We start from the raw sequence: 23,927 nt of genomic DNA on the forward strand, positions 1-23,927 counted from the left end.
AAGAAGAGGGCTTTAGCGTTATTAAGAACTGTGCAACATTTTGGGGAAGGGAGAGCTAATTCTGAAAGGATGGGCTCCATCATAAAATTAGGATGGAACCAGGCTGCTAGCACTAACCTTTAAAAAGGAGATATAACAGCTTTTAAACTAGAACAATGGGGAAAGAAGTTGCTCAGCAAACATAGTTTGGAGGGAAATATCTTCAAAGGATACTAAAATAACAGGGGAGTTTGGGCATGTCAATAACATACCTTGAAATGTCTGTATGCTAATACCACAAATCTAAATGCAAGCTGGAAGAGTTAGAATGTATGGCACTGATTGAAGAAGTAGACTTCATTGGCATCTCAGATATCTGATGGAAGGGGGATAACCAATAAGATGGTACAATTATATTGCAATGATAGGGTGGATCAACTTAGTGGTGGTTGGGGGGACATTTTACATTAGGGATGGCATAGCGTTCAATAGGATAAATATCCTACAGGAGACTGAATGCATAGTAGAATCTTCATGGGTGAAAATTCCATGTGTGATGGGGAAGATTATAGCGGTGGGAGTATAGTAATGTCTGCCTGACCAAATAAATAGATGGATAATGAAATCCTAATAAATTTGGCAGTACAATAATAAGAGGAGATTTCAATTACCCAAATATCGACTGGGTAAATAATGCATCAGGAAATACTAGGGAGGTAACGTTTCTAGAGGAAATAAATCATTGCTTCTTGGAGCAGCTGGTCCAGGAACTTACGAGAGGAGGAACCATTTCAGACCTGGGAATGCAGGACTTGGTGCAAGAGGTAATGGTAGTGTGGCTGCATAGTGATCATAATGGAGGCAATTTTCAAAAGGTTTTGCACACTTAAAATTCAGTTTTAGAAGTGTAAATGCACTTTACCTGTTGAGCATTTGAAAATTGCTACATAAGAACATAAGAAAATGCCATACTGGGTCAGACCAAGGGTCCATCAAGCCCAGCATCCTGTTTCCAACAGTGGCCAATCCAGGTCATAAGAACCTGGCAAGTACCCAAAAACTAAGTCCATTCCATGTAACCATTGCTAATGGCAGTGGCTATTCTCTAAGGGGCGGATTTTAAAAGGCGCGCGAATAGCCTACTTTTGTTTGCGCTCCAGGCGCAAACAAAAGTACACTGGATTTTAGTAGATATGCGCGGAGCCGCGCGTATCTGCTAAAAACCTGGATCGGCGCGCGCAAGGCTATGGATTTTGTATAGCCGGTGCGCGCCGAGCCGCGCAGCCTACCCCCGTTCCCTCCAAGGCCGCTCCGAAATCGGAGCGGCCTCGGAGGGAATCCTCTAACGCCCTCCCCTCACCTTCCCCCTCCTCTACCTAACCCCCCCGCCCGGCCCTGTCTACACCCCCCCCTTACCTTTGTTGGGGGATTTACGCCTCCCAGAGGGAGGCGTAAATCCCCGTGCGCCAGCGGGCCTCCTGCGCGCCGGGACGCGACCTGGGGGCGGGTACGGAGGGCGCGGCCACGCCCCCGGACCGCCCCGGGCCGTAGTCACGCCCCCGTAACCGCCCCCAAAACGCTGCCAACACGCCCCCGAAACGCCGCGACGACCGGGCCCGCCCCCGACACGCCCCCGACACGCCCCCCCTCGGAGAACCCCGGGACTTACGCGAGTCCCGGGGCTCTGCGCGCGCCGGGAGGCCTATGTAAAATAGGCTTCCCGGCGCGCAGGGCCCTGCTCGCGTAAATCCGCCCGGTTTTGGGCGGATTTACGCGAGCAGGGCTCTGAAAATCCGCCCCTAAGTGAACTTAATAGCAGTTAATGGACTTCTCCTCCAAGAACTTATCCAATCCTTTTTTAAACGCAGCTATACTAACTGCACTGACCACATCCCCTGGTAACAAATTCCAGAGTTTAATTGTGCGTTGAGTAAAAAAGAACTTTCTCCGATTAGTTCTAAATGTGCCCCATGCTAACTTCATGGAGTGCCCCCTAGTCTTTCTACTATCCGAAAGAGTAAATAATCGATTCACATCTACCCGTTCTAGACCTCTCATGATTTTAAACACCTCTATCATATCCCCCCTCAGTCGTCTCTTCTCCAAGCTGAAAAGTCCTAACCTCTTTAGTCTTTCCTCGTAGGGAAGCTGTTCCATTCTCCTTATCATTTTGGTAGCCCTTCTCTGTACCTTCTCCATCGCAATTATATCTTTTTTGAGATGCGGCGACCAGAACTGTACACAGTATTCAAGGTGCGGTCTCACCATGGAGCGATACAGAGGCATTATGACATTTTCCGTTTTATTCACCATTCCATTTCTAATAATTCCCATCATTCTGTTTGCTTTTTTGACTGCCGCAGCACACTGAACCGACGATTTCAATGTGTTATCCACTATGACACCTAGATCTCTTTCTTGGGTTGTAGCACCTAATATGGAACCTAACATTGTGTAATTATAGCATGGGTTATTTTTCCCTATATGCATTACCTTGCACTTATCCACATTAAATTTCATCTGCCATTTGGATGCCCAATTTTCCAGTCTCACAAGGTCTTCCTGCAATTTATCACAATCTGCTTGTGATTTAACTACTCTGAACAATTTTGTGTCATCTGCAAATTTGATTATCTCACTCGTTGTATTTCTTTCCAGATCATTTATAAATATATTGAAAAGTAAGGGTCCCAATACAGATCCCTGAGGCACTCCACTGTCCACTCCCTTCCACTGAGAAAATTGTCCATTTAATCCTACTCTCTGTTTCCTGTCTTTTAGCCAGTTTGCAATCCACGAAAGGACATCGCCACCTATCCCATGACTTTTTACTTTTCCTAGAAGCCTCTCATGAGGAACTTTGTCAAATGCCTTCTGAAAATCCAAGTATACTATATCTACCGGTTCACCTTTATCCACATGTTTATTAACTCCTTCAAAAAAGTGGAGCAGATTTGTGAGGCAAGACTTGCCTTGGGTAAAGCCATTGAATTGTCAATAGGTTTTACATGCATGATACGCGTGCCGCCCACGGCAAACCCGCGGCGTGGCCCTCTCACCTCTTCAGATGGACTCCAGCTGCTGGCTCCTCTTTGCTGGCCGCCAGCTCCCTCCGGTGCCTCTGGCCCTGCCACTTAGCCCAGTGTTGCTGACCAGGATGTCCCTGCTCGTTGGGCCTCTCTGCGTGGCCTGCGGAGAGATGCCGCCACCAGCGCCATGCCCCTTCCTAGGCGCGCGTGCATCACAGATTCTTTTAAAGGGCCCACGGGGAGAACCTGGTCGCGGACCCAGATGCTGACGTCAGACTCTTCAGTGTATAATAAGCTCAGGCCTCGCTCCATAGCGTTGCCTTTGTAGCAGGTCTCGTTCGAGTACTTGTTGCTATACTTTTGATCATCTCTTTGTGTGTTCCTGTCTTTCTGTGGTTCCCAGTTCCTGTTCTCCTAGTTCCTCTTCGTCTATGTGTTGGATTGACTCCATGGACTTGACGTTTGCTATGCCTGACTTCTCTTCAGCTTCTCTCCAGCCCCAGACCTCCGCTACGCCTGACTACTCTTCAGCTTCTCTCCAGCCCCGGACCTCCACTACGCCTGACTACTCTTCAGCTTCTCTCCAGCCCCGGACCTACGCTACACGCCTGACTACGCTTCCTCTTCTCTCCAACCCCGGACCTCTGCATTGCCTGACCATGCATGCCTTCTCCACACCTTGACTACTGCCTTGCCTGACCACGTTTGCCTGCTCCATGTCGTGACTATTGCCTGGATTGACTATACCTGCCTTCTTCGTGCCCTGACCCTCGCTTTGTACGACTACACTACAGACTCTCCTTTGTCCAGAGTTCTTCGTTGCTTGCCACAACTACCATTCACAGCCAGCTCAGAATCCAGCCTGTCAGTGACGCCTCTCCTCATCTATCCTCTGGACGTGGACTTTCAAGGCTCAGGCCTTCCTTTGCTCAGGTGCCCTTAGTTCCCTATTGTTTCTTTGTCACCTGAGCTCTTGTACCAAACCCAGTCCAGGATAGAACTACGCCATCTACCGACTGCTGACTCTGGGCTATTTAGCTATTCACCTCTCGCTAACCTCAAGGCCCACCTAAGTCCTGCCGGCCCCGGCAACCAAAGACTCAACCAGAGAGGAACGAGGGCTGGTATAGGTGAAGCTCCAGCGGCCTCTAGCTTCAGCCCACTCCACCTGCTGATGGTGGTGTTGCGTCACCACCTCAGTACAAGGGTTCACCTCCAACGCAACAGGTTGCAAAGGCCATGGACTCTGTGGAGCTGCGTGCCCTCCAAGCCATTCCCAGGCTTGGCATCTAAGGTACAAGAACAGCAGCAATTTCTTGAGGCATTGGTCTCTTCCATGGATAGTCTTCACGCCTGGCTTGATGCCCTCACAAATAAACGGGCTACTCCTCCTCCACAGCCACCCCCATCAATGCCCCGAGCCTTGTTGGCACTTTCAGCCCTCCATGCTTCAATGGAGACTCCAGACTCTGCAGAGGGTTTATAAACCAATGCTACATGCAATTTGCCCTGCAGCCTTCTCTCTTTGTGGACGAGTTGACTAAAGTTACGTTTTTCCTGTCCTACCTTGAAGGGAAAGCGCTGGCCTGGGCATCTCCCCTGTGGGAACACTCAGACTCCTTGTTAAAGGAACTGGCTCAATTTGTGGCTGTCTTTAGACAGACATTTGATGATCCTGAGCGACATGCTGTGGCAAGCACCAGTTTACTACATCTTTGTCAAGGGCAACGAAGTCTGTTTGATTATACTATTGAGTTTCGGACTTTGGCTACCGAGCTCGCCTGGCAGGAAGACTGCCTCCAAGCTATCTACCTGGACGGACTCTCCCCGCAGCTAAAAGATGTGTTGGCTACTGAACTGACCATCTTCTCCAAGAGCGACACCAGGAGAGTCAGATGCCCAAGAAGCCTTCACGGGTTCGTTCCCGCTCATCACCAATTACCAATCCTGCATCCTGCAGTGAAGTTCGAGTGGTCAAAGCGGAAGAACCTATGCAACCTATGCAGTTGGGTCGCAGGTGGCTGACACCAGAAGAGATCCTCCGGCAGAGACAAGCAGTCCTATGTCTGTATTGCGGAGCACCTGGCCACCATCTACAAACGTCTCCTATCCGTCCGGGAAACTCCTTGGCCCAAGTTCAGTAGGGGTCTTGAACTTGGGTGCAACTTCTCCAGCCCCTCAATTATCAGTACCAGTCACTTTAATTTGGGACTCCTGGGCCTTCCCGGTTCTTGTTCTGGTAGATTCCGGAGCAGGAGGGAATTTTATCCTTAAAGACCTTGTACAGCTAGATAAGTCTTTGTGCATCGCTTCAATCTATGGAGAGCCGCTACCTGGCCACATCTCCTTGTCCACGGAACCTGTCCAGTTACGCACTGGGGCCTTACATCTTGAGGAACTTGAATTACTAGTATTGGATAAGTCCATCCACCCTATAGTACTTGGACTCCCCTGGCTACAGAAGCATTCTCCCCAGTTCAACTGAGCTTCATTGCAACTAGTAGAGTGGGGTCCTGCTTGCCACCAGTCCTGCCTCCAAAAGGTGACACCATCGGCAGTGGTTCCCCTGGCTACTACATCTTCTGGCGTACCCGCTCCATACGCTGCTTATGAGGACGTGTTCTCTAAGCAGAAAGCTGACCTCCTTCCGCCTCTCCGAAAGTTTGACTGTCCAATTGATCTCCTGCCTGGAACCATGCATCCTCGTGGTCGCACCTATCCTTTGTCTTTACCCGAGACAAAGACAATGACTGAGTATATTCAGGAGAATCTTGCCAAAGGATTTATTCGTCCATCAACATCTCCCGCTGGGGCGGGATTCTTTTTTGTGAACAAAGAAAGATGGGTCACTCAGGCCGTGTACTGACTACCACGGCCTAAATGCCATCACTCGTAAAGACAAATATCCCTTACCACTGATTTCTGAATTGTTTGACCATCTCCAAGGTGCCTCCATCTTCACGAAGCTAGATTTACGTGGGGCGTATAAGCTGGTGAGGATTAGCCCCGATGATATATGGAAAACTGTTTTTAACACCAGGGACGGTCACTATGAATACTTGGTGATGCCCTTTGGCCTCTGTAATGCACCCGCAGTATTCCAACGAATGATGAATGAGATCTTTAGAGATTTATTGTACACCAAAGTCATGACTTATCTGGACGATATCCTCGTCTTTTCCAGAGATCTTGACACTCATCGCGCCAACGTACGAACTGTCCACCAACATCTTCGTGAAAACCATCTGTTTGCAAAATTGGACAAATGTCTGTTTGAAAAGTCCAGCCTGCCTTTCCTGGGTTACATAATCTCCCAACAAGGCTTCTCCATGACCCCGCTAAATTATGTTTAAACAATTTTATTAAAGTTTTCAAAAGACAAAAGAGAAAAATACATTTGTCTGGGCGCGGTTTGTTCTGCCGCCGCCCCCAGCAGTACTGACATCAACCACAACAATAGCAACCCTGAAACCCCAATACCCGCCCCCCCTCCCCCAAATCACCGTCGATCTTTATCCAATGAACGTCTCTCATGAAAGTCCAGACCATCGCTGGTCGAATCTGCGTCCAACAGCGTAGGTGGAACAAGAAGAAACTCCGTCAGTTCGAGTCTTTATGTGTCAGTCGTTTAGAATTTGGCTCCGAGCCCGGTGTGGGAGCAATTGAATATATGGTTCCCAAATGGCTAAGAATCTCTTACGCAGCTGTGGAGGTCCTTTAGAAGAGAGAGATTCCATATGCATCATAGTAAACAAAAGGTTTCTCCACACCCAAAAGGAGGGTGGATCCACCTCTCGCCATTGCCCAAGGATTGCTCTCTTCCCCACCGTGCTCGCCTTTTGGATAAAAAGGCGAGTACCCAAGTCACGGATCCGCATCTCCGGGATATAACCAAACAACAGCCACCGTGGAGCTACGGGGATGGAAACCCCCAATATCCCAGCTATATATTTAGCAATACGTGTCCAGAACCGCAAAACCGCAGGACAAGACCAAAAAACATGAGTCAAAGTTCCTGTGCGGCCTGGGCATCAGAGACAGCATTCTGAAATCGCAATATGCTGTTGGTACGCCCGCTGTAGCGAGATGTACGCCCGTCCCAAAAATTTAAACAGCAATTCACGATAAGCACTATTGCTCGTGATCTGGGATATCCCCCGGTAGCAAGTCTGTAACACTGTGGCTGTCATCAGAAACTCCCCATCTGCGTTCCAACGAGCCGCCATGACATCAAAGAAATCCAAACTGCTGGTCTTAATTAAACATTTATAGTAAGTAGAGAGGGAAGGGGCTTTAATCTGAGAAAGTTGCAACAACTCCTCCACCCTCTGAAACACCCGCTGTTGCAGAAAAGCCGGCGGCAGAGATTTCAAATAATGATCTATTTGCATATAGGGAAAAATATCTTTACCGTCCACTCCGTATAGCTCCCTGAATTCGGGCCAGGTGAGTCTACGACCATCAATGTGATATAGGTGCCCCAAATAGATGACGCCCAGTGTTTGCCACCTCCGGAAAGCCTGTGACTGAGTACCCGGGGTGAAATCAGGGTTCCCCAACACTGACAATAAATAAGCACAGACTCGGGGTAGTTGCAATTTTTTGGTAAGCACCTCCCAGGCTTGCCTGATTGGAGCGACCAGTACTGAGTGCGTGGACATGTAGGGTAAACTGCGCCTCTCCATCTGCAAAGCACAAGGGAGGGCAATAGGGAATGTGCTCGCCCTATCCGCCTCTAAGGACGTATAAACCGCTTCCCCGAGCAGCCAATCACGAATAATACGCGCATTACAAGCCAAATTATAGAGCTGCATGTCCGGGACCCCCAAACCCCGGGCCCCCCAGCGTCTCTGCAGCCAAGCTGAGGGCAATCTAGCCTTGCCCCCCTTCCAAAGGAAACGCCGCAGGGCCTTATCTAACACTCTCCTATCTGATCGTGCAAAATGGACGGGCAGATTTTGTAAAATGTATAGCCACTTAGGCAAAACCACCATTTTATATAAGTGCACCCAGCCATTAAGAGACAAAGGCAACGGCACCCATCGGTGCAACAAATCGTGTGTCAGCTGAAGAAGTGGGGGAATATTCTCTGAATATACTTGGGTCGGGTTCACCGTTAGGTTGATTCCCAAGTATCTAAGCGTGTGCGAGGCCCATTGTAAGGGGAACGTACCAGGCCAATTCTCTCGCAACGACCCCGGGCCTGCAAGCGCCATGGACTTCCCCCAATTAATCCGAAGCCCTGAAAATTCCCCAAATCGGCCCATGACTTCCAACAAAATGGGGAGAGAATCCTGCGGGTCCGGGAGATACACCAATAAGTCATCGGCAAATGCCACACATTTAAAGATAGTATTATGAAGACGGACCCCACGTATTCCAATTGTACTCTGTATGGTCAACAGGAGGGGCTCCAATTGCAGAACAAATAACATGGGGGAAAGGGGACACCCCTGCCTCGTTCCCCTCAAAATAGGAAAGGAAGCAGAACATCCACCATTAGCCAATATAGAAGCCTGAGGGTCCGCATAGAGCAACTGCACTGCCCGGAGAAAGAACCCTTCAAATCCCATACGTCGTAGGACATAAAACAGGTATGGCCACTCCACCCTGTCAAACGCCTTTTCTGCATCAAAGCTGATCGTAAGGGATGGTGTCTTCAAGCTATGACCAATTTCAAGGGCCGTAAGTATTTTCCGAACATTAGATAGGATATATCGCTTCTGTACGAACCCCACCTGATGTTCTCCCACCAAATCCGGGAGGACTCCCACCAACCGATCAGCCAAAATCTTGGCCAACAACTTCTGATCATAGTTAATCAGGGAAATCGGCCGATACGAATCTACCCTCTGGGGGTCCTTCCCTGGCTTCGCAATCATTGTGACATCCGCGGGGGGTAACCACCTTTCGTAATTAAATCCAAGAAAAACGCCTTCATGGGGCCACAGACTTTATCAATCACACAACGATAAAATTCAGCCGTAAAGCCATCAGGTCCTGGGGCCTTCAGACATTTGGAATGCATAATACCTCCCCTAATCTCCAGATCAGTGATTGGGGCATTAAGCGTCCTTCTCTGCTCTAAAGTGAGCTCCGGTATGGCTATAGCATTGCAAAACCTGGAGCATTTTTCCTCATTCCATTCCCCCGCTCTATATAACTGGGTATAGTAATCTCGGAATAAATGTAATATAGTCTGAGTATGGTTTTCAACCTGGCCCGACGCATTCTTCAGGCCCGCCACATAGCGCGCCCCCTTAGAGACCCGGATCAAATTAGACATCATTTTACCCGCCTTATTACCGTATCTATACAGTTGGAATTGGTAATACAGTATACTCCGTTTTGCTCGAGAGTGTAATACACTATTTAACTTACATTGTAAAGAATAGTATTGGTTGCGAAGTGGACCGGTATTATTACAGAGGAGCTGATTCTTCACCCGTCTTAATTGATCGTTAAGTTGTATAACCTGCGCATTAATGGCTCTACGTCTATGTGCCACATAGGAAATGATGTCCCCACGGAGGACGGCCTTAGCCGTGTACCAAAATAAAGAGGGATCATCCATATGCGCTTGATTTAGGAGAGTATAGTCCGACCATTTGTCTAAGAGGTAACTCTGGAATTTAGGGTCCTCAGCCAAGAAATAGGGAAATCTCCAAGCCCCGTGCCCCGTGTGTATTGATGCAAGTTGGATATCCACCCATATCGGGGCGTGGTCTGAAATAATAATGTTTTCTATACCTGCTTCGCCCGTCATATGAAAAGCTTGGCCACTCAGTAAGAGATAATCAATGCGGGCATAAGTCGCATGTACCCGAGACAGGTGGGTAAACTCTTTAACACCCGGGTGAAGCGTCCTCCACACATCCACCAACTGTAAGGAAGATTCCAATAACTCAAGTCCTTTCCCCATCCCCGTCTCTCGCCTATTTACTTGCGATGCTTCCACTAGAGGATCTTTTACAGTGTTAAAGTCACCTCTCACAATAATGATATCAGTCAAATATGGCAGTAGAAGCCGATTAATCTTCTGGAAAAACTTGGCATTATATGTATTTGGTGCATAGACATTACAAAACACCACCCGCCGCTGATACACGTCAGCTACCACTATAAGAAAACGACCTTCTGGATCTTTGATTTCCCTACTAATCTGTAGCGGCAAATTTTTATGAAACAATATAGCTACTCCAGCGGACCGGGACGTCGCCGAGGCGTAAGTCACCTGTCCCACCCAATGTTTGCAGAGCTTCAAATGCTCGCTATCGGTGAGGTGAGTTTCCTGTAGAAAACCAACTTGGGCTCCCTTCTTATTAAGATGGGATAAGATTTTGGTACGCTTGACAGGAGAATGTATTCTACTGACATTCCATGACACTATACGGGTTAAATTACTAGAACGCATAATATGAGCAACCATACAAAGCAGATCATATACAGGTGAGCAAACCTGGACTCTCCCAGCCGGAGCCCAGGCACATAACACTACTACAGAGGACACAAGATAATAACCATTGCATTGCAGATCAGCAATGGACTCCATAAAAGTACAGTCGACGATGTTCCCCTCCCCCCCTCCCCCCCACCAACCCACCCTCCACCCTACCCCTCCCCCCCCTAAGTCCCCCCCTGAAACACACAGCACCCAGCCTGGTATAGGCCAGCGCCGTATTAGTGGAGATCACGTAGCCTCCTCCCTTCACGGGTGGGCTCCTACCTTGCCGTCCCCCCTCCCCGCCCCCATCCCTGCCTTCCAATTACCCGCTGCATCCATAGCTTGGCAACAACTAAGGCCTTCACTAGAAAAGCATCCCCCCTTTAGAATAGCTGCAAAAAAACCATACTTAAGACATGTCCACCACAGAGCATAAAAATGAGTGAGAACAGATAAATGCACATCAGTGTAGAAGCAAACAAGTCCCAGGGAAAAGAAAAAAAATAATTTAGTTTGGAAACGATAAAAAGACATGGGTAGTTCCCCAACTATGTCTCCCCGCGTCCCAGTAACAGAAATCAATACGCTGAGTCCAAAAAAAATAGGATACAAAAAATACAAAAAAAACCTGCTGATAGTTATCACCGTACAGTATATGTATCCGAACTCAGAGAAGTCCCGGTCGGGACCATACGAACAAAAAAGACTCGGGAAAACAGCCGGGCAGTCCCTTAGAAGGTGAACGGGAAAAAAAAAATGTCCAACAGTAAGGAACCACAACCCTGGCCTCCATCTCGCCGTTACATACCAAGAGGAAAAAAAATAAATAAAAAGAAAATTGTAGAGGAATCGCATGGCGGCCATGGCCGAACTATCAATGTAGGTCCTCTTGGCTATTTCACGTGGTCACTTCCCACCATGCAAGAACCAGAGTGGCCCGGTGCAGTCCCAATGCAGACTCCATGCTATAGTGTAGCCAGACAGAGTAAAATGATGGAGAAAAAAAAAAAAAATCTATAGAGCGAGTGTTGGGTGCTTACACTCACCCCCTGTCACTCCCGGCGGCCTCACACCCGTAGGACCGCGGCAGCGGCGATCTGATATCGCCCCAGCCACTCCACATTTCGCCGGATCCCCCGTTCTCCCCCCTAGCATGTAGAAACAGTCTAACAACTAGGAACGGGGAAGAACGGAATTAAAAGTGAAATGAACAGTCTATGCTCGCAGTACCGTCCAGCACCCTCCTAACCACATGGTCGTCACACCATCCGTCCGGGCCAGGCTGCGCCAGCTCACCCTTTCGCCTGATCTCCCGCATTAGTGGTCTCTACAAAGGCTTTCGCGGCCTCCGGTGTCTCCAGCCACTTGACTCCATTGGCAGTCGCCACTCTCAGCCACGCAGGATAGATGAGGTTCGCCCTTATTCCCATGTTAATTAGCTGCGAACAATGCGGGGCCATGGCACGCCGACGTTGAGAGACCCCGGATGAAAAATCCTGGAATAATAGAATCTTTTGCCCATCGGACAGTAGGCTACGACCACCACGTAGCGCCAGTAGGATCTCGATTTTATGCGCATAATTAAGTAACTTAGCTATCACTGGTCGCGGTCTTGCATGCTCCAGCGGTCTTTGGCCTAAGCGATGCGCCCTCTCCACCCTCAGCGGGCCATTGTGAGACGACAAATTCAGCTGTTCCTGGAGCCATTTCTCTAGATAGGCCGGTAAGTCAGCGTCTTTAATCGACTCCGGGAGGCCAATTAGACGAATATTCGACCGCCTCGACCTATTTTCTAGGTCCTCTAGCCGTTGGGCCTGCTGTGTCACTGAGGTCTGTAGGGCCGCGATATCTTTCTTTGCCACCACGAGGTCGTCTTGCGTCTCAGACACCCTCGTTTCCAGTTCCCCAAAGCGCGCCTCGTATGCAGTTAACGACTGTGTTAATTCAGCTAGTTGTTCAGCAATGGCCTTAAGTTCCGGACCAATTGCTGCCGTGACTGCCGTCTTAATTTGCTCAAGATCAGGGCCCACCACCGGCGGGCCCTGCTGCGGGCGATCCGGGGAAGATGGCGGCTCTGCCCCCCTAACCTTTTCTCTCTCCTTGTCCTTACGGATCGTTCTGGTAGCCATGGTCTCGCTCTGAGGAGATACTGTGAGTAGTAGTAGCTATCAGGGAGGGTGTATCAGCAGTGCCGAGCGTTTATGCAGGCCAAGGATGGGCTTGGATTGGGACCCGGAGCTAGGGCACCCACATCCACCTTCCCCGCTGGCTCACGTGATCTCTACCCCGCTAAATTAAAGGGAATCCGGGATTGGCTGCAGCCAGTGGGACTCAAAGCGCTCCAGCGCTTCTTAGGATTTCCCAACTATTACAATCACTGCATCCCTCACTATTCAACACTGGCCACTCCATTGACAGCCTTATCCCGTAAAGGCCAAAATACACGAGACTGGCTGCCTGAAGCCGTTGCCGCCTTCCATCGGCTGAAAGAAGCCTTTCAGAAGGGATCCTGTTTACATCACCCAGATCCGACTCTCCCCTTTATAGTCGAAGTTGATGCCTCCGCCATTGGGGCTGGGGCTGTCCTAAGTCAACGCACTGCCTCAGGTGCTGTAGTTCCCTGTTCCTTTTACTTCCGTAAATTCTCTTCGGCAGAGCAAAATTACAGCATTGGGGATTGCAAACTGCTCGCCATAAAGTTGGCTCTCGGAGAGTGGCACCCGTGGCTAGAGGACACACAACATAAATTTGCAGTGTTCACTGACCATAAGAATCTGGAGTATTTGAGCCAAGCACAAATGCTCAACGCCAGTCAAGCCCGATGGGCTTTATTCTTCTCCAGATTTGATTTCGAACTTCGCTATCGCCCAGCCGACAGGAACCTCTGGGTGGACGCCTTATCATGGTCTTTTGAACCTGAAGACATTACGGAAGAAACAACCTATTGTGTTTGAGGCATTGTGGACCCTTGGTCGCAATGGAGATGACTCCGCCCATGGGGAGGAGCCCCGTGGGGAACCACTGCAATAGGCTGACACAGATAGCAGACACAGAATGGATAAGAGTCTTTATTGTACTGCTGTAAATAGATGGTGAACCAGGAAGGTAAGGCAATGATCCACGAAGTGCCAATACGCTCAACAGGCTCAGAAGTATAGTCTCACCCAGATGTTCACGATAGGCAGGAGCCCACAGTTAGGGTAACACTGCGGCTGGTGGGTGGAGTTGGAGCGCCGGATCTTAGAGGTACTCACAGTGTGAAGGCGTCTTCCTGATGGTAGAATGGTGGGACCGAAGGTCCGTGGTGCAGGATATGAAGTAGATAGGCCCTTGAGGAGCGAGTACCCAAGGGTCCAGTATCCTGGAAATGAATAGAAAGAAAAGACCCCCAAGGAGCAGTTGTCTTGGTTAGTGAGCACCCCGAAGTGAAGTTGGAAGCGAGAGACCCCCCGAGGAGAGGGTGTCTAGAGCTTCTGCTGGAGTGAGGCCATTAGCGTGAAAGTGGCATCTAAGCGTACAGCTTAGAGCAGGCAGAGTAGAAAAGCGAAGTCTTTGCTAACTCAAATTGGTAGCGGAAGCGGAGGCTAGATATACCCAAAGGTACTGACGTCATACGGTGGAGCCGCCCCCCGAAGTTCCCACCATGACGTGTATTTGAGCATCGGAGATGTACGCGCTCGCGCCCTAGGCGGCCACGGGAGTGAGCATGGCGGATGGGGAAACCCATGCTGGTCTGGAAATGCCGAGGCCTTCGGCACCGGAGACAGCCATCTTGCCCAAAGAGAGAGAAAGAGGAGAAAAAGAGGTAAGGCAAAGCAGTCGTAGCCATCTGCGACTGACAGACGCAACAGTACCCCTTCAAAGGGCCCCCTCCAAGACTTCTTCCAGGTGGTATGGCTTGCGTGGGTGTGCCAGGTGGAATTGGCATAGCATCTCCTTGTCTGTAATTACATTCTATGCAGGAAAATCGGTATAAAAAAACCTAATAAATAAATAAATAAATAACATTGGCCAGTGGTTCCCAGGAGTTTTCCTCTGGGCATAGTTCTCCCAAGAGATGAGTTACTCCCATGTCTTGCCTCTTTTACGTACATCAATGATGTCGTCTGCAGCATATTCAATGTCATCTTCTGTGTCCAGGCTGGTAGGCTCTAGTTCTTTTCTGGAGAACTCAGAGAGTATCACTGGCTTTAGTAAAGATACATGAAATGCACTGTGTATCTTCATTGATGGAGGCAATTTGAGACTGTATGTTAAGTTTCCTAATCGCTGAAGGATGGCAAAAGGTCCCACAAAGCGAGGGGAAAGTTTTACAGAAGGGAGCTTGAGTTGGAGATATTTTGTGCGGAACCAAACATTGTCTCCAGGCTGGAACTGGGGTGCCTTTTGATGATGAGCATCATAGGTCCTCTTTGCCTTTTGTCCTGCTTTAAGAAGGAGCTCCTTCGTCTGTCTCCAAAGCTGGGATAATTCTGCTGCGGTAGCCTGGGCAGCAGGAGAGGCTACTGTCAATGGAATAGGCAGCAGAGGTAAAGGTTGTCTCCAGTAGACAAGTTGAAAAGGGGAAGACCCCGTTGAAGAAGCAGGATGTGAATTGATGGCAAATTATGCCCAAGGCAGAATTCAGCCCAGTCGTTCTGTCTAGAGTTGACATAGGATTGCAGAAATTGTTTCAGCGTCCTATTCATCCTCTCAGTCTGACCGTTAGACTGAGGATGGTAAGCAGAGGTTAAATCCAAGGTGATGTCAAATTTTTTACATAATGCTCTCCAAAACTTTGCAGTAAATTGCACTCCCCTGTCGGATAGGATATGTTTGGGCATCCCAAGAAAAAGGAAGATGTGTTTAATGAAGAGTTTTGCTAACTCAGTAGCACAGGGTAATCCTGGTAATGCTACAAAGTGTGCCATTTTAGAGAAACGGTCGACCGTAACCCATATGGTGTTATTGCCGCTGGATGATGGCAGGTCCACTACGAAATCGGTAGTGATATGGGTCCATGGTTCATCCAGAGATGGTAGAGATTGTAATAAACCCCATTATAAACCCCGGGTGGTGGTGTAATAAACCCCATTATAAACCCCATGTATAAACGCCCGGGTGGTGGTTTTTGCTTGGGCCAGACAGCGCAGGAACCCACGTGCGCTTGCACGTCCTTCTTCATGGTTGGCCACCAATAGTAACTTTGCAACATTGCTAAGGTACGACTCTGTCCAGGATGGCCTGCCAGACTGGAATCATGTGCCCATTTCAACAGTCTTTTTCTTAAACCTCTGGCCACTACCGTCTTCCCGGCAGGTACCGTGTGGGTGGCTGCGAGAATCACTCTAGCGGGATCGGTGATATGATGGGGTTCGTCTGGCACGTCCTGTGGTGAGAAGGAGCGCCAACTGCTTTTCTGGAGAACTCAGAGAGTATCACTGGCTTTAGTAAAGATAGTCAACTGCTTTCTCCTCCGGAGAAAGCAGTTGACACTCACCTCACGAGGTCGCCTGCGCCCTAATGGAATGTGCTCTCAACCCATCCAGCACCAACCGGCTCTTACAGATGTAAGCCAAAGCTATAGTCTCTTTTAACCATTGCACAATAGTGCTTAATTCCCTTCTTTGCTCCACCGAACAGGACAAACAGATGATCAGATTTCCGAAAGACATTTGTCATCTTGAGATACCGCAAAAGAATTTGATGCACATCCAATAAGTGAAGCACCCTAGCCATCGGAGAACCGGCTGTCCAATTCGGAAAAACCGGAAGCTTGACCACCTTCAGTAAAAAAGAAAGAACCCCCCATCCCCTGAAAAGGGTCCTTACACGACAATGCCTGCAGCTCAGAAATTTGCCTAGCCAAACAAGATGGCTACCAGGAACCCAGTTTTCAGGGTTAGATCCTTCAACAACACCCTCTGTATTGGTTCAAAGGGAGGGCCACACAGTACCCAAAGAACCAAATTCAGATTCCATGCCGGACAGATCTTCTACACCGGAGGACGCAAATGTTTTGCCTCTTTTAGGAAACAAACCACATCCGGATGAGATGCCAGTGGTCTACACTGAATCCTACCATGAAGGGAACCCAAGGCTGCCATCTGGACCCAAAGGAAATTACAGGTCAACCCGTTAGCTAAACCACTCTGCAAAAAAGCCAGTTGCAATCACAGGCTCCGAATAGCCTTTCAAACGGAGTTGTCGTCTCTCAAAAGCCAAGCCATTAGACAGAAGTGATCCTCCCAGTCTGAAAATACGGGTCCCTGCCATAGCAACCCTGAAAGATGAGCCAAGCGAACGGGACCGTCCACCGCCAGTCACAGAAGGTCACAAACCACAGCAGACGCGGCCAACCTGGGTGCCACCAGAATCACCTTTCCTGGATAAAGTTTGATGCGCTGCAGCACTTGACTTATGAGAGGCCACTGTGAAAACATGTGTGAGTTACAGTTGCATGAGAGCGTTGATACCCTCCAAACTGACCTCCCTTCTGCGACTGAAAAACCAATCTGCTTTTGCATTTGCCGAAGTCACCATGAGGTCTACCACTGGTTTGCCCCACCCATTCCCCTGGGTCCAGACTCTGTCTGATGAGGAATTCCACCTGCACATTATCTCCTCCGGCCAACTTGTCCCGAACAAGCAGAAGAAACACCAGTAAGGCCTTGCACACAGCTCTGGTCGCCAGTCGATTGATAGACCAAGTCACCTCCTCTGGCGACCACTGACTCTGGGCTGATTTCCCTTGAAAAATAGCACACCCCCCTACCCCCCAGCCAGAGAGGCTGGCATCTGTGGTCAAAAGCATCTAGTCAGGCATCTCCAGATCTATTCCTTTCTCCAGATTGCGCTGAGACAGCCACCATGAAAGACTAGACCTGGCATCCTCTGGCAACGGTAAAGGAAGCTAAAATTCTTCTGACAGCAGATTCCAACAGGATAACAGAGCCTCCTGCTGAGGATGCATGTGAGCAAAAGCCCACTGCACTAATTCCTGTGAAGACGCCATGGAACCAAGAACCTGCAGGTAATCCCAGAAGCTGAACCTGACTCTGCAACTTGAAAACTCTCAGTCGTCAGAAACACCTTCCCCAACCTCCAGATCCTCCAAAGACTGGGTCAGCCTTAGATGACTCTTTGCGAGATTTGTCACTCAGCCCAACGACTCCAGAAGCTGCATTACCCCTGGACTGAGCAACCACACTCCACCTCCGACTGTTCATCTCAGCCAATCGTGCAGGTACGGGTGTACCAGGATACCTTCCTTCCTGAGTGTCGCCACCACTACCACCATCACTTTTGTGAACGTTCGCGGCACCGTCGCCAACTCAAAAGGAAGACCTCGAAACTGGAAATGTTCTCCCAGAACCATGAACCTCAGAAATGAATGGGGATATGAAGATAGGCTTCTGGTAGTTGACCAGAAACCTCAGGTCTCCAATATCCAGATGGTGGCATGTAGGAACTGCAGAGCTCCCTTGTCTGGAAGCGCTCTTGATAAACCAGTTGTCCAGGTAGGGAAAAACCTGCACCTGCAGCCTCCTCAGGTACGCCCCCCACTACTGCCAGGCACGCTGTAAAGATGCGGGGTACAGACGCTAGTCCAAAAAGCAGCACCCGATATTGGAAATGGTTCTCGCCCACCATAAACCGGAGGTATTTCTGGTAGGCATGGGAAATTTTAATGTGAGTGCAGGCATTTTTTTAGATCGAGGGAGCAAAGCCAGTCTCCCCTCTGCAGGAGAGGAAGCAGGGCACCTAGCAAAACCATCCTGAACGTTTCCCATTAGAGGAATCTGTTCAAAGCCCTCAGGTCCAGAATTGGGCGAAGACCCCCTGTTCTCTTTGGAATGAAGAAATATCTGAAGTAGAAGCCGCTTCCCCACTGTCTGGGCAGAACAGGTTCGACTGCCCTGGTCATTGTGAGGGCGGAGAGCTCATTTAACAGTATTTCCTGATTTGCCCAGAACCTCCAAGAGGGGCAAGGGGGAGATTCTGGAGGGACCTCCTGGAAATTCAACCTGTACCCTCGATGAACGATGGACAGGACCCACCAGTCCGAGGTGACGGTCGGCCAATGGTCTGCAAAGAACTGCAGCCCGCCTCTGACCGGAAGGTCCAACATCGAGGCATGGGTAGCTGGCTTAGAATCCCTCACAGCCAGTCAAAATCCTGTGGCAGGACTCTGCTGAGGTTCTGGCTGAGTCCTAGCAGTACGCAACTGCCTAGGGCAAGCTCTGGGCCCAGCCCGCTGAAACCGTGACCTACCCACTGGAGGGCAATATTTCCTTGGATGGTAAAAAGGGTATCTGGGTCCCTGATGGGAGGACTTCTTGCCAGAGAATCGTTGGTCCGAGGTGCTGGCTGAAAGATGCTAGAGGTTCTCATAATGATCTTTCAGCTGTGCTACTGCTTCCTTAATCTTATCCCCAAAAAGATTGTCCTCGGTACAGGGCAAGTCCGCTATAAGGTCTTGGATTTCCGGTCAGAAGTCAGAGGCACGAAGCCACGCCACGTGGCAAGCACTGTTGCCCGCTACAGCAATTCTTGCCGCCGTCTTGAAGACATCTTATGTGGACCGAACTTCATGCTTGTCGCACTCCAACCCCTGCTGAACAACCTTTAGGAAGTCCTCCTGAAGCTGTTGAGGGAGGCGGTCCACCAGGTCCTGCAACAGCTTCTAGAGGTTCCTGGAATACTGGCTCATACACGAGGGTCCCTGGGGCACCAGCAAAGGCTGCATCAGAGTGCACCGAGAAGCAAGTTCAACCACTCCAGCAATGGTGCCAGCACCGATGGCACAGCCTCCAGCAGTGGCGGTGGCCCAGAGGGGACTGGTGGCTCGATGTCTTGTAGGGCTCGGCCGACCTTACTGTGCTCCAATTCTTCCTCGAATGCTACTGATGACAGGACAGCTTAAAGAGGAGCAGGCATGACCGGGTCCCCTTGGAGCCCTGAGGGAGACCAGAGTCTGGCACCAGAATCAGTGGGGACTGCCTTGGGCCCTCGGTCTCAACAGAGGGCAGCGCCTCCTCGGCATGGGGCTGCTTCAGAGGAATCTCTGCCAATGCTGGTGCCTTCCTGAGCTTGAAGTCATGAGACGATGAAGGCTGATGCTGGTGCTTCCTTGACCTCTCATGATGCTTGACCCAGTCTTTCTCCGGTGCAGAGGGAGATGTGGATTATCCAGACCTAGAATGGAAAGAAATAGACAGAAGCAGATCCCCAGCACCTACTCGACCTGGGTGCTGCGTCTGTCGGTCTCAGACGGCTTCGACTTTTGTGCCTCACCTTTCCTCCTTCTCTCTCCTCAAGCCTTGGGAAGATGGCTGCTGCCGCGTCTTCATGCCGCTCTCTCTGGTGTCCCCGGAACGGCAATGGCGACGGTCTTCGCCATGATTTTCCTGAGGGCCTCCTAGGGTGCACACGCCATCCACGTCATGGCGGGAACCTCGGGAGCATCCCCTCCGAGTGACATCATCACATCCTGGTATTTAGCCTGCCCTTCATTTGCTAACAGAGTTAGCAAGGATTGGATTGGACTGCCTCCGGTCTAAGCTGCTCTGCCACTTCCTTGCTACCGCAGGAAGCTCTCTCTGCCCTTCGGGGTAATTCTCCTAACCTGGGTACCCACTCCTTGAGGACACTTCTGCTCTATTTTAGGTACCTACTCTGGGATACCGGGTACTAGTTCCTCGAGGGCCTGCTCTCCCTAATCTGGTGCCTGCCACTGAACAACTTCTGCCTGCCAGGACCTTTAACTATACAGCTTTCCATTTCAGTGAGTACTAACCCTGTCAGTCTGTCTCATCTTCAGCGCTCTGGACCTATATCCGGGACCTGTCCCTGCTACGCCGCACTGCCTATCCTACTCGAGTGTGAGACTGGTCTCCTCTGCTGAGGACCTCCGGACTACTTCACTGGGTTACCTTCACTGCTGCCTGCTCCCCAGGCAGTACCATCCAGCTGTACAATAAATACAACTTCTCTGTGTTTGCGTGTATAGAGTCTAGCCTAGTACTGCAGTTCCTCATGGGGCTCCTCCCCACGGGAGTGGCCATCACCGCAGTACCCAAGAATCCACTGGGGAAATGGCAAAGGAGAAGAAAGGACGGGACTGGTGACTACCGGGTCCTCCTAGCCCAGAGGCATAGACGTCCCCGAAGCCAAGGTCAAGGGCTCAGATTTCCTGGGGCCATAGAATTTTGTCAAGGCGCGTGCGCCGACCCTTGGGGGACCTCTGAACACAGAATGAACAACCCCGGACATTGTGTGACACCCCCAGGCACAGAATACAGACCTTGTGAGGGTCTGTTATGGACATGGTCTGGGGGGATCGGTAGAAACCAGACGTCACCATAGAAAAAAATCACCTGACAAGCGGTCGATGGCTGACGGCCACCGGGAGACAGCACGGTCAGTAATCAAATGCAAAGATGGGTAACTTATTGTAATGCCCTCTAGCTAAGGCCGAGAACAATTGAGGGACCTGGCGTGGCAGTTTTCCAAGAATAAACAGCGCAAACTACACCTCCACAAGATGATGGTCGCCCTGCAGAAAAGAAGATACTGAAGAGGGACCCCACTTGAACGCATGGATAGTGGCATGCTGGGCATGCTCAGTGTGTTTAGTCAAAGTTCTAGAAACTTTGACAGAAGTTTTCCGTGCCGGGCTCCATCTGATGATGTCACCCACATGTGAGGACTACCATCCTGCTTGACCTAGGAGAACATATAGTTTTGGGGTGTGCACGGAAGAGGAATCCATTGCAATATTGTTCCTTCTCTCATCTCTACTTTGGTGTTTATCATGTGTAGAAATACATGGAGGAATGTGATTTTTAGCTGGAAAACTAATCAGTTAGCAGGCTTACTCTTCTTGCAGGGATGAATTTTTACAGACTTATTGTTCAGTTTTTGGAATATTCTGATAGCTGTATTTGCCCTGAAGAAAACTGGAATCTTTGTAATATCACAATAATTGAGCTTTTGAGATTTCTTTCTTACATGTATCTGAAGAGGCCTGGAGGCTCCTGTGTTCTCTCTTTATATTGATCCTTTAAGGTATTACAGCATTCAAAGACTTCACTTTCTGGTATGTGAGTTTCAACGATTGCTCCATACACTCATATTAATCTGACAATCATTACTTCCATGCCTGGGCTGCTACAAGCGTTCACCCATTCCACTCTTCCAGTGAGAGAGGCATGTTCCAACTGGATTGGAAATCCAGCTGTCACATAGGCTATTAGTGGCCTGAAACATCTGACTCACATCATAGACCAGCTAGGAAGCAGCGGGACTGCTTGTCGTGGTCCTCATTTCAAAATACTAAAATGTTCTTGCATTCCAGTTCAATGATGTGTACACATCCAAAACTGGATCTACTATCAAGATCCCAAAGGAGCCTACTGCAGTACATCTGAATGCCTACACTTGTCTTGTCTTACACAGTAGAAAGGCAAACAGATTGTCCCATAGCAGACAGAAAAGGATAAAAATGAAGGGGAGCAAAAACGCAATTGTTTTGTTAATTTATATTTTTATGCATGTTATTTATGTATTCTGTGCTGAACATACTGGAAGTGCAATATAAGACTTTTTATTAATAAATAAAGAATTTATCTGGGTTTAGCCCACACATTTATTGGTAGTTTGAAGTGCATTACATTCAGGTACTGCAGTTTTTCCCTGTCCCAAGAAGTCCTCCTTTACTCAGCATTTTTCGCATAGAGAGAGAATGGGAGAAATCCTTTAATAAATCAGGCCCCGAGTTTGTACCTGAGGCAATAGAGGGTAAAGTGATTTGCCCAAGATCACATGGAGAAGCAGTGGGATTTGAACTTTGGGATTCCCTGGTTCTTAGCCCACAGCTCTAACCACTCCATTTCTCCTAATCTTCGAATATTTTCAGATGAATAAACTTCATACCTTTCAAGGTTTCTTCAAAAGAGCATGACTGTGCAGAGTTAGACATTTCTTTTTTCACATTAATATTCAGGGAGTCACCTATTGATGGAAAAAACAGTCCCAAGTTAAAAGAAATATTTATTTTATTTTTTATTTAATTTATATTCCGCTTTTTGGCACTTCAAACTGGATTACATTCAGTTACTGTAGGCATTTATACAACATTAAATACAAAGTCCAGCAATAATGAACAGACTTTATCAGTGGAAGGAACATCTCCCCAGTCGATTTCATGAAAGCCTCAGGCCAGTATGCTTCTAAGCTTTACTGCACTTTTGCCAGATAATTAACTCCTTGAGAGAGGTCTTGTTCTCCAGTCCCTTCTCACTGAATCCAGGATGTGCAGCACTTAAACAGAGCTGTTAATAAAATGAAAAAAATTTCTTCAAGATGATTCAGGCTAATAATAAAGCTCAGAGTAGAGTTTCAGGGAAAAATTAATAAATTAGTTATGTTAGTGCTACAACAAGGAAATCTTAACTCATATCTTTAACATACAAGGCAAAGGACAATTTTAAGTTACCAAAACATCTTGGTATTAGATAGGGATTGAAAAGATGAAGTATCTCAGTTTTATGAGTCAGTGCCAGTTAGGCCCCTAAGAATTGAACCATTGACTGAGCTGTATAAATACTGAACATATATATTTAGGATTTGTTAAGCTTTTTGGTTGCTCTCTTAAGCTGTCTCTTCTGAAAAAAGTAAATCACTGAATTTTGTGTGCTAGTGGTAAGCCTGTGAGACCCTAAAAAAACCTGCATTACTGAGTTACCAACAGGTCACATTATGCTAACTTTTTTGAGTCAACATCTGGCAGGGCCCCTCTGCTTTAGGATTGGAATGCATGAGAAATAAAAAGTACACAGCATGATTGATGGCTGGGTATTGGCAGGAAAGTCAGACAAAAAACAAGATATTCTATATAAATCACCTTATGAGACCAATACTGGCGGTAACACAAGATGTTCAATGACATGCTGTGCTTCAGTGCTGTGTCCTAGATGAGATGCTTGACTGCTGAGATTCATTGGACGATTTAAGGAAAGTAAGCAGATTTAGATTTGCATTGTAATTATATATATATATATATTCATTCTTTGGTTTTTAATTTACTTATTCTATGCATACACTTTCTTGTATCTTCTCTTATATTTGTATTATTTTTCCTTGTTTACATTATACCTTATTGTTATGTGCATTGCAATTTTTATTAATCTAAGATTATTATATATACTCAATTTACTGTGGCAATAAATGTGAAAATCAGCTAAGTATAGTGTACAGATAATTCTGTTTATGTGTGTGGGAATTACAAAATGATATAACGCCACCTAGCGGCTTTAGCCACTTCCTGGCCATTACATCTTGTGCTTTGATCTTTTCTCTTTATTTTTCCCACAATGTTTTCATTTAAGAGAGGGGGTAGAGAGAGTAAACAAACAAAGAAGTAAATTCCATGCTTGGCTGAAAGCAACATCTGGTTGCCAGTAGCTAGTTGCCTTGCAAAAGCAAATGTATTA

The 23,927-nt window shown here is 48.4% G+C and overlaps 1 protein-coding gene across 6 annotated transcripts in view; it reads right to left on the minus strand.

Annotated features, from left to right (window-relative positions):
* Positions 1–23,927, minus strand: part of NFAT5 (nuclear factor of activated T cells 5) — an 852,247-nt gene that overhangs the window by 197,422 nt on the left and 630,898 nt on the right. For 5 of the 6 annotated variants that reach the window (XM_029608296.1, XM_029608295.1, XM_029608299.1 and 2 more), the window contains one exon: positions 22,369–22,446. The exons of the other annotated variant lie outside the window; for it this stretch is intronic. In XM_029608296.1, coding sequence (XP_029464156.1) covers positions 22,369–22,446 — 78 coding nt within the window. The remainder of the gene's footprint in view (positions 1–22,368; positions 22,447–23,927) is intronic. 6 annotated transcript variants of the gene reach the window in all.

Source organism: Rhinatrema bivittatum, chromosome 7, assembly GCF_901001135.1.
Source record: "Rhinatrema bivittatum chromosome 7, aRhiBiv1.1, whole genome shotgun sequence".
Taxonomy (NCBI): Eukaryota; Metazoa; Chordata; class Amphibia; order Gymnophiona; family Rhinatrematidae; genus Rhinatrema; species Rhinatrema bivittatum.